The sequence below is a fragment of the Calidris pugnax genome, unplaced genomic scaffold (genome assembly GCF_001431845.1).
Source record: "Calidris pugnax isolate Ruff unplaced genomic scaffold, ASM143184v1 scaffold225, whole genome shotgun sequence".
Classification (NCBI taxonomy): Eukaryota; Metazoa; Chordata; class Aves; order Charadriiformes; family Scolopacidae; genus Calidris; species Calidris pugnax.
The window spans coordinates 786,880-800,616 of record NW_015091072.1 but is presented as its reverse complement, the minus strand read 5'-3'; the positions used below and the strand labels follow the sequence as shown (position 1 = coordinate 800,616).

Sequence of the window (13,737 nt, the reverse complement as noted above, 5' to 3'; positions counted from 1 at the left end):
TGTTGCTTTCTTAAGAATAAAAATTATTATGGTTTAAAAAACAAAAACAACCAAACAAACAAAATCCAAGTCTTAGCTTGTTTTCTTAGTTTCATCACATTAATGTTTGCTTTGCTTTCAAATTAGATGGGTAGTTCCTGTACCCTCATATTCATTACGCTCCTTTTCTCTACTCCACTTTTCACTATTATTTTCCCAGTTGAAGACTATTATTTGTATTTATTATTGATATTTATTTTATATTTATTTAATTTTAACAACTATTCTTGGGTTTCACCCCATCCTCTGCATACCCACTTTCTCCTTCCTGGTTCAGTTATTTACTTACGTGAAAAACTTTCTCTTCTTTCAAAAATCCAGTTTCCAGTTTGACATTACATTACATCTACAAACATTTGAAGAAGAGTTTTCTTTGCTGATCTCTCTCTCCTTACTCTTCACCTACTTTTAACAAAACCTTGTGGCTGTTCAGCCAGGAAGATACAGGAGAATTTTTGCTTCTTGGGGTGCAAGTTCCACAGCTGCTGTGCCTCACCCTGAGAAATTCTGGGCTTCTTTCACATCAAGTTTCCTTACTGCTACAGTCCACATTAAAGAGTTCTCTTAACTCCTTGATGGTTTTACTTCTTTTGAAACAAAATCTGCATGTACAGTACAGGCCTATTCTTATTTAGCTTCCCACTTCATTTATATGTAAGGAAATTCTGATCACACGCTCCAAATTTATTTTTGATGACCACCTGCTCTATGACTTATTTGCTATTTACAACTAACAAATCTTTTGTAGGTTCAGTGATGGTTTTGTGAAAGAATTTGTCATGTGTCATATTGAGAATTATAGGCCTAAGGCCCATTACGATAATCAGAGATTATTCTTTAGTCCATAACCCTGAAGTTAGTCTCCCCACGGCAGCATAGTTCTTACTGGGATTTATCTCTTTAATACTAGCTCTCTCCCTACATATCTGATTTATGGACTTGAGTGGTTCGCAGCTGGTTCTGAGCTGCACCAATAAAAAGTCTCTTTTAACTTTCTGAATTCCACTTAAACAACCTATAGCATCATTCATGGGGTGCTAATGCACTACTTTTATCTTCCTTTAGGGCACTCCTGAACAACAGAATATTTTAATACTGGGGATGAATGTTACTCTACCATATTTCTGTTACTTGCATGATAACTGGTTTACACCCCGCGTTAGTTGTTCATATTTCGACAAATATCTGGAAGGTAGTTAGGAAGATAATGGAGCCAAAGTCTTCTCAATAGTAGCAGGTGATGTAACAAGGGGCAATGGCAACGAGTTGAGGATCGGGAGGGCCAGGCTGAATTTCAGGAACAATTTTTTTAACAGAAAGGTGATGCCGCACTGGAACAGGTACCCAGCAAGGAGGCAGTATATCCACCCTTGCAGGGTTTCCAGACCTGTTCGGACAAAATCATGGTGACCTGATCGAGCAGGAGGCTGGATCAGAGAGCTCTGTAGGTCTCCTCCCACCATCACTTCTCTGATGCCACAGCATCACCTGAGAGATTCCCTGTAGCATAATGGCATCTGCCTCCCTGGCCTCGCTCGCTTCCCTTAGCTGAACTAAATAGCCCTTTGGCTACCCGTATCGTCTGCTGCTGCTTCTCTCATCACAATTAGTATATTCTTTCCCCTTGTTGTCTAGGCCTCTGCCCATTGATACCTCCTGATCTGTCATCACGTAGTTATTTACCTGGTTTTCGTCTCTCCGTGTATGAAAGAGATACACAGCCCTCTCCCAGCAGCTGCAGCATGGCTGAATGGCTCTCTTGAACATGATACCTACACAGTATTTACTAGCCAGCTTAGCAATTTGCACAACTTTTTACCAGAGCTGTTTGTTTGAGGCAGCCTGATCCAGCACGCGATGGAGAAGGGAAGAGCCCCAGCTTTAGCAGACACCTGCAAGCCTTTGATGACAGAGAAGAGCTTTACTGCTCTGCAAAACAAAGTCTATCACAACTGCTGTGTTTGAACCTCCCTGCAGGCAATGACCCACAACCCTTTTTCACAGCCACAGCAGGGGCTGCAGGCCTCCCCCAGCTCCTCCTCTGCATGAACAGCCTGGGGGTAAATCTGCTGAAAGGCAATTTTGGCCTCACTGGAGCAGGCAGAGAAATAAACCAGGGAAAGGAGCCTTGCCTTAGGAGGTACTGCTGCTGCATTTGCCTGGGGTGAAGAGGCTGCACAAACACTTGTGCTCTGCTTCATTGGCTGATGGGTGCCCCCCATATGGGGGTGCCCCCCGAGAGCACGGATAATTCCAGATAATAACACGTAGGGCCAGGGGAGCAGAGATGAGTGCATCTCAGATTAAAGAATGATGCAGAGACTCACAGGGTGTGCTGGTAGGTGTGTGATATCACCCCGGCGAGGCAGTGGGAGAGCTGGTCAGAGCCATGCCTGACAGCTCAGGGCTCCTGAGCATAACTCCTGCAGGAAGAATTAATATTCAAGAAGGCCTGAAGTGATGGGCGAGGATGGGATTGGGGTATAAAGGGTAATATATAATAATAATTCTGTATCAAGAATCCATATCACGCCAGGACAAGGTTCTTCTCGGGCTGGGTGTCAGGAGATTGTACCAGAAGAGTTGGGACTGGGGGTGGCCATGGTTACCCAGAGGTGTATATATGTGATTATAGCAGGCCACAGCAAGGGTGAGTTGTGTTCCTGCAGGGCTGGCAAGACTGTGAAGAGAGGAACACGCCAGCACAGAAGCAGCCATTTGCTCTCTGTGTCTGAAAGACGGGGAAAACCAATAGTTAAAATACCATCAGAGCTCATCCATTCCCTCTCTCGCAGCTTGGGGTTTTTCCAGTGATGTTTTTTCCCAGGAAGCCAGGGCTGACTCGGCGGATGGTGGTGGCACCACACGCTGCTGGGCTCAGCTCGAGGGGGGGCTGGCTTCATGCTGGCACAGAGCAAGCTTCTTCTTTGCAGTCAAAGAAGGTTTGGCTGGCGTCCATTTCCTCTCTCGCAGCTTGGGGTTTTTCCAGTGATGTTTTTTCCCAGGAAGCCAGGGCTGACTCGGCGGATGGTGGTGGCACCACACGCTGCTGGGCTCAGCTCGAGGGGGGGCTGGCTTCATGCTGGCACAGAGCAAGCTGCTTCTTTGCAGTCGAAGAAGGTTTGGCAAGGGGAAAGTGGGTGAAAAAAAAAAAAAACAACCACCAAACCAAACCACCTTCAACCTCCAAGACTCTCCCAAAGTTAAAGTCTTCTAAAAATCAAGTGGACAGAGATGTGGCTGCTTTCAGAGGCTGCCCAGCGGGTCTGGAGGAGATGAGTTGACAGGCAGAAACGCAGTGGGAAAGGCTGAGGTAACACTGGCTTGAAGAGGGACCCGGCAAAAGCAGCCCAGCTGCAGGTTTGGGGATGCTCCCCGATCCCAGCTGATGGCACCCCACTCCCCTGCTGCCTCCGGGCTCCCGCCTCCGGTACAGTAAGAGTTAACGGGTTTAACGGTTGGTTGGTGGCGGGTTTTTTTTTTTTTGGTTTTCCTTTCTGCTTTGCCAGAGCGAAAGCGAAACGAAACGGCACGAATCGCCCCGGGTTTGGTTCCCGGAAGGAGGATTCCACAGGGTTTGGATGGAAGGAGCGTTCCCGGGGGGCAGGATGGCCGAGGGGCTGGTGCTGTGCGGGGTCCTGGTGCTGTGCGGGGTCGGGCTGGTCCCGGCGGAGGGTGAGCGGCGGGGGCGGTGATGGGGGGGGATGGGATCGGGACAGGGGGGTCTTCTCCTGCGCTCACACCCCCCCACCCCTTTAGGGAAGGGTCTCCCAGGGGGAAACCAGGCTCTTCCTAAGGGTGAATGGTGTTGCCGGAGGATGGTGGCGCCGGGCTAGAGGGGTCCTCTACCAGCAGGGCTGGGAGAACAACCCCAAAATGGCAGCCAGCCCCCAGCTTCCCCATTATTTATCCCCCCCATCCCAAGAGAAACTCGTAAACTCCTCTATTTTTGCCCCTCTGTTTTGGGGTTCATGCATTCAACCCGTTCTTTTCCCTCCTTGAAGGGCCGGCAGAAGTTCCTACACCAGCACCTCCATTTCGCAAGGTGGATGTCCCCCTGGGCTGCTCCTACGTGGGGGAAGAGGAGAGGGGCTTGCTGCGTGCCACAGGGGGCTCGTCCTCTGAACATCCAGCTACCCTCCTGCTGAGGGGGCTCAGCGTCAGAGACGAGGGGAACTTGGATGATCTGACCAAGTACAAAGTCCCACAGGGAAGTCCTGACTCTTCTCCCATTGTGTTTGAAGCCTCAGGTGAGTTGGGAGAGCTGGGGTGGGAGAGGTGCTGCCGGGGTTTTGGCCACTTAACCTGCACTAGGCTTCCTCAAGATTTGTCTTTAACTGAGTTTAGACAGGTTGTGGGTGGCCACTGTGGGTTTCACACATCATTTCCTGAATTCAGCAATTGGGACTTTAAGAAAGGAACTTTGTGGAAGATGTTGAGGCATCTCTCTCCTGCTGGGGCTATCCTAGATTGCCTGTCTCTTGGGAAATACTTGGTCGAAAACAACTCAGGAATTATGCCACTCTGCAGCTTTATTGCATAAAGAGGGTTCACGTCTTCAGTCACGCAGATGTTTTTTGCTGGCAGGAAGCATGGTGGCAAGTGGACATGAAGCAGAGCTGTCCTGCTCAGAAAGCCCTGTGAGCAGTTTGGCTCTCCTTACTTCACTCATGGGTGGCAACCTGCAGTCCAGCCTCTGTAGCCCTTGCTTCACGTGTAACTTTGCAGACACAGTCAAGCAAAGGTCTGAGCCTGTGCTTTGCTGTTGTCGTTCACTGCCCACGCTGCTCACCTGTGAGCATGTGCTTCAGTACAAGCTCTGAGACATTTTCAGAGAGGAAGCTGAAGGCTCGTCGGGGTCCATTAGCCTGGGTACAAACTCTCCTTCAGGAGGTGTGGATGGACTGGGCATGGGTGAGTTCAAGCGCCCTACAGCCAGGCTACTGCCAGGCACTCCAGACACTGAGGTGGCCTTCGTTGGTGTCCATGGAAAGTGTGTAGGTCACTAGGATGCTTGTGCCCACAGTGAAGCCCATGCTATGACCAAAGGCACAGATACAGTGTGCATCCAGCACATCCAGCCTCTCCTGTCTTCTTGCCACACTTTCTTCCCTTACTTGGGAATCTGTTCTGTTTATTTGCCTTTCCTAACAGCTGTTTTTGCCCAGAGTGAACTCTGTGCAACCTGGCAGGATAAAGTACAACCAACAGACTGAGGGATGTAAGACAAGTCATGACAAACCTCACATATTCTTTGCAGGCCTTCCATCTGCTCTGGCTGACCCCAACAGCATATGATGCTCCTCCAAAATAACGGGCCTCGTCAGCTTGCACTTTCTTTCACCTTTTGGATTCAGACAATTAAACCTCTTCCTCTGTCCTCACAGGCGAGTTGGTATCCATCCCACATGCAGAGTCCCTGCTGCACGCAGACTGTGAAGGGGAGGAGGTGAACTGCGAGATCTCCCCATACAGCTCCCGCTGGGCTCCTGGTGAGAAGCCCTGCAGTACCTCCTGGTTCATAGCCACCCTGCGCCTCTCCAGTGGGATCAGTATCGTCCTGGTGCTCAGAGGACCCCACTGCAGCAGCCAGGAGGAGGAGCACGATGCAACACTGCACCCAAAGCTGAGGATTCCTATGAGCAAGGAAGGAACGTTGCTGACCACAGGTGATCAGATGGCCCAGGGTGCCCCCACGGCACCAAGGAACATGAGGGGAGGGGACCCTGCCTCCCCAAGAGTCTCATGCCCCATCTCTCACCAGGACCTGAGGGCTGCCAGGAGCTGGTGCTTAGGGAAACAGGAGTCAAGCATATTGCCCCTCTTGTGCCTCCTTTCAAGGTTTCCCATGCCCCAGACCCTGAGGATGAGAAGCACCTCAAGACCATGATGTGGACTTGGTGTCCACCTGTCTCCCTGTCCCACTAACCCCACTGGGCTGGCTTCCTTCAGCTCTTCAGTCCACATTGCCCCTGGGGCATCACACAGGGTGTCTGTGCCTCCTCATCCTCCGGGTGGGGAGTTCACTGCCAGCCCTTCCACCAGCCCATCCTACCCGAGGGTCCCTTCTTTAACCACATCTCTTTAACTCTCTGCTTCCCTGTGCCCTTCTTTCTGTTTCTAGTTGAATTTCAATCGTCGTCACGCAACACCTCCCTGCACGCGCATCTTGGTGGCTCAATCACCCTCGACTGCCGCTTTGCCTTGGCTCCCAGCTCCTCGTTCTCCTCCCTGGAGTGGAGGAGGCAGCATCAAGGCAGCGGCCGCAGCCTTTTCCGGTACCAGGTGGGGAGCACAGGCCCGGCAGCGCAGCCGAATGTCCATGTGGATGTGAAGGAGCTGCTGGGGAGTGGAGATGCATCACTCAGCCTGCGAGGAGTGAGCGTGGCAGACGAAGGGACGTACATCTGTTTGCTGTCCACACCGCTGCACCAGGTCCAGCACAACATCCAGCTGCTTGTGGCCGGTGAGGAAGGGAAATGCCTGGGGTTGACAGCAGTCCCATGTCCCCAGACACTGAAACTTTGCCCTGCATCCTTATCCCATCACTCCCAACACTTACTGTCATAGGCAGCTCATTTTCTGTCCCTTGTGGATGGGGGCTTCTGTACTCTGCTAACAATAAGTCAATTCCCTCTTCATCTCCTGCAGCGCCTCCAAGAGTTCGTGTCATTCCAGAAGTGGTGTCGTTAGAGAGAGATGTGACGACTACTCTGACCTGCAGCATTGCTGGCTATTACCCACTGGATGTCTCGGTGAGCTGGACACAGAAGACTCCTGAAGATGACGTGGAAATCCCTCTCTCAAACGCACGTTTCTCCAGCCACCGGCAAAGCCAAGATGGCACCTACAGCATCACCTCATACCTCAGCATCAGCTCAGCCACAGCGCGGGCACCAGCCACCTACAGCTGCCATGTTTCACACATGGCCCTGGCAGAGCCCATCTCTGTGAGCTCCCATCTTATGGCACCAAGTCCAGGTAGGTGTTGGGGCAGAGGGGTGAGTTCTTCATCTTGCCTAGATCATCTCCCACTTCATCTGCCCGCTACAGGGATCAAAACCTCTTGAGTCACATTACATCTGCCTGTTTCTCCATGTTTTCCTTCTAGTGTCCTCTCATACCCATCCTCTCTATCCTCTTTCCATTCCCTTTCACTTTTTCAGCTTCTTCTGAAGCTTTTGGGGAGCAAGTATCTGATTTCCTTCAGGGGAAAAGATATTTTTATGATTGAAGGTGGAGCCAGAGAGCAAAAGTTTGTAGCCCATGGGCTGGACCTTGCTGGACAGGCACAAGAAAACAGCCATGCCCCAAGGAGTGAGATGCCCAACTGGACTTGGTGTTCAGCTTGAGATCAGTGTTGCTCAAGAACTATAGGAAAAAATCCTTCTCCCCTTTGGAGCTGTTGGGGTTCTCACTCTGCCTGCTGATGCAAGATTGCTCCTGTGTCTTCTCCTGGCCCAGCAGGGAAAAGCAAGCAATACTGCAGTTTAACAAGTTACAACATATAAACCCAGCCAGTATAACTGGCCCTGGGTCTGTGTGGCTTTAGCTCACATGTTTCTTGTCACAGCTGTGTATCTGACAACAATACATAAACAGTCAGTGGCTGGGGGAGCTTGTTTAACTGTGACAACTTGCTGGCTGTTCAACTGCTCCAACCAACCTAACATCAGTGATCCTCCTCTTCCTCTGCAGGGCAAACAGGATCAGGACTGGTGGGGGGTATCATTGCTACGGCCATTTTCATTGTCGTCCTCTACATTGTGCTCAGGAGCAGAGCAGGTAGGAGTTTAACATGCTGAGACACTTCCCCCGTTGGTGAGATGGAGCAAGGGGTGTCTTCTTCTCCCCTGCATCTCCACTCAGGAGAGATGGAGGTCAAGATGTCCCAGGATCCTGGAGGGGGAGGTGGGGAACAGATGAGCTGGAGACTCATTTCTTGTGGAAAGCAGCCTGAGGTGACGTTTTGCACCGATTTGGTCTTCCCGAATCTTACTTCTTTTTTTCCTTCTCTATCCTTTTCAGCTAAGCCAAAGTCTGAGCAACTTCTAAGGGCTTCAGAATAGAAGGAACCCTTGTGTCACCCACCTGCACTCTTTTCCCTCCCATCTCTTGACACATCCTGCTCAGGAGAGCCAGCCCTGTCCAAATATTAACAGAGCTTTTGGTCTGTATGGGAGGGGTACGACTGCCCTTGGTGGAGGAGCTGAGTGACAAGTCAGAGGTGGACTCACAGAAAAACGTGTCTTCATCTTGGGAGGGCAACATGGTTAGCCTCAGCTCTTTGCTGAGTTGCTGTGTTAGATGCATCATGCATACGTTTTTAGAAATGCTTCTTCTCTGGTTTCAGGGAAAATTAAATTGTATATAGGTGAGTGTTTGTATGACTGTATATATGCATGTGTATATACAGATATATGTATGTATGTTCATGTTGTAAATAGCAGTTTACACACCTTTGTGTCTGTAGATGTATATAGGTACATTTGGTTAATGCTGATGAGGCAAGCGTTTAAGTAAGATATTTCAACATGGTTAGCCTCAGCTCTTTGCTGAGTTGCTGTGTTAGATGCATCATGCATACGTTTTTAGAAATGCTTCTTCTCTGGTTTCAGGGAAAATTAAATTGTATATAGGTGAGTGTTTGTATGACTGTATATATGCATGTGTATATACAGATATATGTATGTATGTTCATGTTGTAAATAGCAGTTTACACACCTTTGTGTCTGTAGATGTATATAGGTACATTTGGTTAATGCTGATGAGGCAAGCTTTTAAGTAAGATATTTATAGAATCGTACAATGGTTTGGGTTGGAAGGGACCTTAAAGATCATCTAGTTCCAACCCCACTACTATGGGTAGGGACACCTCCCACTAGACCAGTTTGCTCAAAGCCCCATCCAGCCTGGTATTTTGTGTATATATGTGTTTTAACTGTTTGTAAAGTTGGGCAAATATGTAGGCAAAATTGGTACTTCCAAATGGTAAGTCCTCAAACAGAGGAAGTTATGGGTTAAACTGATCACAAATCAAGCAATCAGAAAAATATGATTCTCCAGGAGAAAGCTACAATAAAATTTTTAATAGAAATTTCACTGCTAGAAGTTTACAAGACAGAGAAGATCTGTGGTTCTGGAGCTGTGAAAAAGACGGACATGATTAAATGCTTTTCCTGCCTAACAGGGAATTTGAAGGTAACAGAAATCTTGTATATAACCAACAGGGGGGAAAAAAAGCAGAAGGAAGGTGTGCATGGAAAGGAGGTATATGGCACACAATAAAAGTGAGAATTTATGAAGCATACAAGGAGATAAGGGGTGTTCAAAATAATCTGGAAAAACTGGATTTCTGCAAGTGCTAACACCACCGGGAAGGAGTTTTTTTAAAAATACATTGAAAACCAAGAAATTCTAGCAATTGCTTAGCCTCTTACTGGGTGGATATAGGTAAAACTATTGATAGAGAAGATTTCTGATGGAGACTTTTTGATACAGAGAAGATATTTGTTTGTATACAGAAAGGAGCAGAATTGTATATTCATACTACGTGAGGATGGTAAACAACTTCCTAATCTATTTGTGAACCAAGGAAGGTTTTAACAGTAGCTATTAAGTGTAAATCTTTTTAGATTAGTAGCCAGAAAATTTGCATCTTGGAATCATAAGAGATTTGGCTGAGGAGGCACCTGGCCCGATGCAGTTAGGTATTAAAAAATCCTGGCATACTAGAGAAATCCCAAGAAGAGTGTGTTGTGACAGTGTTCACAGAGAGAAAGCGAGATGACACCAGCAACTGTTCGTTGGTTCCACAGTAATAATCATAGGTAAGAGACTGTGAAGTTATGACAAGTTAGCTAACAAAGGCTTCAACAATGAAAATAACATTAATAATTTAGCATGTGGGGTTGTTTTTTTTTCAAAAAAATGTTGTGAGAAACAAACCAGACTTCATTCTTTGATGAAATAATACATTTGGTTCATAAAAGGACTGGTGCAGGTTTAACAAACCAAGAAATGTGTAAATTCTGAAGAAACAATAAGTGTATGTGTATCATAATTTTACTTTTTATGGATTAATTACTAGCTAGCAGACAAATGGCAAAAATTCTTTGTCCAAAAAGAAGCAGCAATCACTGCTGAAAGTGTGTGCCTCTCTGCAAGAACTGTGCTGTTAATATTTGCAGCAGGAAATACCATTGTAAAAAATATTGTTGATAAAATTGTTGCAAATGGCAAGATCGGTAGCTAAAGTGGAGGGAGTCTTTCAGATCAACCCAAGTCACCTGGCCAGCTGAAGATACTGAAACAAGATAAGATGCTTAGTAATGCCATTGGAGTCTCCTCAGGTACTGGACCACCACGCTGTCTCAATGATGTTGATCCACAAATCCCTATCTATTGCATGACCTGTGGGAACACCTAAAGGTGACCATGGGCAGAATATAACTGCTGGTGGAAGCAGTTTTTGCTTGTGTCATTTCCTCTTCGTTTTTGATGCGTTGCCAATAAATAAGTGTTTTTCTTTTCAATGTTTGAGTTCTGTCTGTGCAGCTCCCACACTGCTCTGTGGAGTCAAGCCAACTGCATGGTGGTGAACATGCAGGATGACCCCATGCAAAGGGGGAAACCACCTGGGAGTCAGGAAGGGGAGCTTCAAGGGACAGGTGGTGTCAACACCCCTCATTCCCAGAGGCTGCTACTCTGGAGCAGGACTCACGGAAGCTTTTTGTGCTGCCTTCAGAGACACCCCCAGATGATGGGTGAATATGTGATAGCTGGCTCCTGTGCAGCCAGGGAGGAAGGACAAGGTGCCGAGAGCAGGAACCTCACTGGCAACCACCAGAGAAGTCACAGTCACCTGTGACTGACAATACTGAGTCAGACTCCCAGCAAAGCCTGAAGCTGCAACACCCATCGGCAGTGCAGGCACCCACGTGGTTTTTTAATATCTTGAAAGCTTGGAGGTGGTCCAGAGCAAAATGACAGGACCAATTAGGAAGGTCAGAAAACTCACTTTGAGGCATTACTCTGGTCTTGCTAAACCAGAGCCTCTCAATGACACCACAGAAAATACAGAGTACTGGTGGGACAGTAACCTGCAGAGAAAGGCACAGGGAGAATCAACAGCTGCAAGTTATATTTAGGCATGTTCAGAGTAGAATAAGACATCATGCACACAACAGTGAGGAGGATTGTCCTAGCCATATGTCAATAAAAATGGCAAACTATCTCTCAAGGTCTTCAAATAAAGGCCAGGTTATTTTTTTCAAGTTGTTCTTTAATAATAATTTAAAATAATAATAAAAAAAAGTTAATGGCATCAGTTAAAGGAGACACTGGGTAAAAATTCCGAGGCCTATGTTCCACATGAAGTGACAGCTGATGGTTTGCCTGCCTTTTTGGCCCATGAACCGACATAAAGGAAAGAAAAATAATGGAGAGGTAGAAGAAATGCATGAAGAGTGGCTGTGTTCCTCATGAGGAGAAATACACCATGGCACTTGATTTGACAACCTGCTCTTTGATGCTCCCCACTGGAGTTGCTATGGGGAGTCCACAATTACTGTGTCCCTGAAGATCTCCAGCTGAATTTAAAGCACAAAACCAAGTAAAGCATATACCCTAAAGCAGAAAAAGTAACACTTATTGATAAACAAAGTGACCTTGTGTTTAACAACGTTCCCTGTATTTTAAATATAGAACACTTATTTCAGAAAATGCCACTAAGAAGCTTAAAGTTCATCAAAGATGAACTTGATTGCATCAGAGAGACGCGGATAAATAATATTATATGTTTTGCGTCTCTGGGAGACAGCCATGCTGCCTTCCAAGGTCGAATGTGCCGTGGCCAAGTGCCACATGGCATCACTGCCTGGCCACGTGACTTGAGGAGCAGGAATCTGGTCACCATCTGATTAGCTGCTAGGCAGACCAGCCCGGTTATGAAGTATACTGTGTCAATACAAACAAATATTAAATGTAGGTGTTTTAAACTAGTTCTCTAGGAGAATTATTTTATATTAGAGATGAAATTTGATACAGGTTTTGTCAACCTGAGAAAAGGTAAGATTAAGTCCTCTGGATTTCAGTCAACACAGGATTACTTGGGGGCTCTGGCTGCATTGTGCTGTGAATACGGACAAGCCAAACCTTCTAATGTGGTACTGAAGGAGCAGTCATTTTGCAAACGATAAAGCCAGGCTCAAGATTGCCTCTTCCACATAGGTTCCCCTTGTTTGGTTATGCCTCTGCTCATTCAGTTTAAGCCAGCAAAGTAGCAGCAGTCTAACTACATACAAGTGGTTTAGTTGCACTTTATGAACATGGCTGAAGCTCAGCTGGTATGGCCCTCAAAGAGAACATGCATTAACTAGAATTATTTTAATAAACTGTGTTTGCTTCAACCTCACATCATATTATAATCACACATTCTGCAGTGCCTCCAAAGCAACTATGCTTTGGGACATTGCTTCTCTAGGGCAGGTACCCCAGCAAAGATGCCTTGTTCAGTCAAAGCCCTGCTCCGGAACATGACAAAGTACATGAAAGGCCACTCTTGACCCTGAGGGTCAGTATGCAAGCCCTCTCCAGCCACGCAGCTGCTACGTACACACCATTGGAATTCAATCTAAGTGGCCCCATGGCAAGGCACCACAGCAAGGACAGGCTTAGCAAGGATTGCTTTTTAAACTGTAGAGATGTCCCTCTTGAAACATTTGATGACATCTCTGAAAACGTCAGAAGCCCTGAGAGCTGTGCTCACCCTTACACATAATTGCCAAGTTCATCACAGACCAGACTAGGAAGAGTCCCTCTTTTGTGCCTGAAGTGTTACAAGGACACAGTGGGGAAATTCTATGAGAATTCTAGATTCTATGATTCTATGATAGCTGTCTTTATAAAGCTTGTTCCCACCTTGGTACCATATGTTCAGGCTGAGAAACTTTGAATTCCACCTGTTACCCTCAGCCACTTGCACACTCATAGTGAAGTGCCTAATGCACAGGGATCATTCAAAGCTAAACCCCCCCCGTGCCATGGCCCACCAAGTGATGACAGAGTGTGATTCATTCAAGCCTAGCATGCAACAAGAAACAGGTTTCCACACGGAATGTAGACATAATGCCAGACTTTCCCCATCTCCCCCATCTTGGTCAATGAACTGCAAGGAATAACTGCAACCTGCATGGTAGGGGTGGGCTGGGACAAAGCATCAGGGCCAGAATTCACGCTCTCCGACTGTACATTTCTTCCAGATCAGAAGCTTGAAGCAGCAAGCTCTATTGCAAGAGCTTGGCATCACAGTCCTTGATTGGATCAGCACAGGGAGCAGCAGGGGGTTCACATATATAGACAGAAAGGTGACTCCAACATGGCTGCAGCTTCTTGAAAGCCCACGAACATCAGGTAGTTATTCTCAATAGCTGGATACTTCTTGACATTGATAAGGTCATCTCAGCTACGCAATGGCTGCTTCCCCTCCCTGGCGCTGCCTGCAGGAACACTGCCCCTGGGCTTCTGCCTGTGAAGAGTATGAAATCCTGACCAAAGACACGTCTTCACTAGGGCTGCACGTTTGCTTTTCTTAGTAACAGCAATCATCTTCTGCATTGATCACATTGTCTGACCTCTCCTCCATCTGGACTTGACTGATGTGACCAGTGATAAACTACAATAGGTAATGAAGCTCCT

At 47.1% G+C, this 13,737-nt stretch overlaps 1 protein-coding gene across 1 annotated transcript; it reads left to right on the top strand.

The window, feature by feature from the left end:
- The first annotated feature begins 3,598 nt into the window (after positions 1-3,598).
- Positions 3,599-8,559, top strand: TAPBPL (TAP binding protein-like). Its single transcript, XM_014957058.1, has 7 exons — positions 3,599-3,714; positions 4,044-4,289; positions 5,427-5,708; positions 6,164-6,505; positions 6,691-7,020; positions 7,738-7,824; positions 8,068-8,559. The coding sequence occupies exons 1-7, from the start codon at positions 3,621-3,623 to the stop codon at positions 8,106-8,108; spliced, it is 1,422 nt and encodes a 473-aa protein (XP_014812544.1). The 5' UTR covers positions 3,599-3,620; the 3' UTR covers positions 8,109-8,559.
- Positions 8,560-13,737: the final 5,178 nt, after the last annotated feature.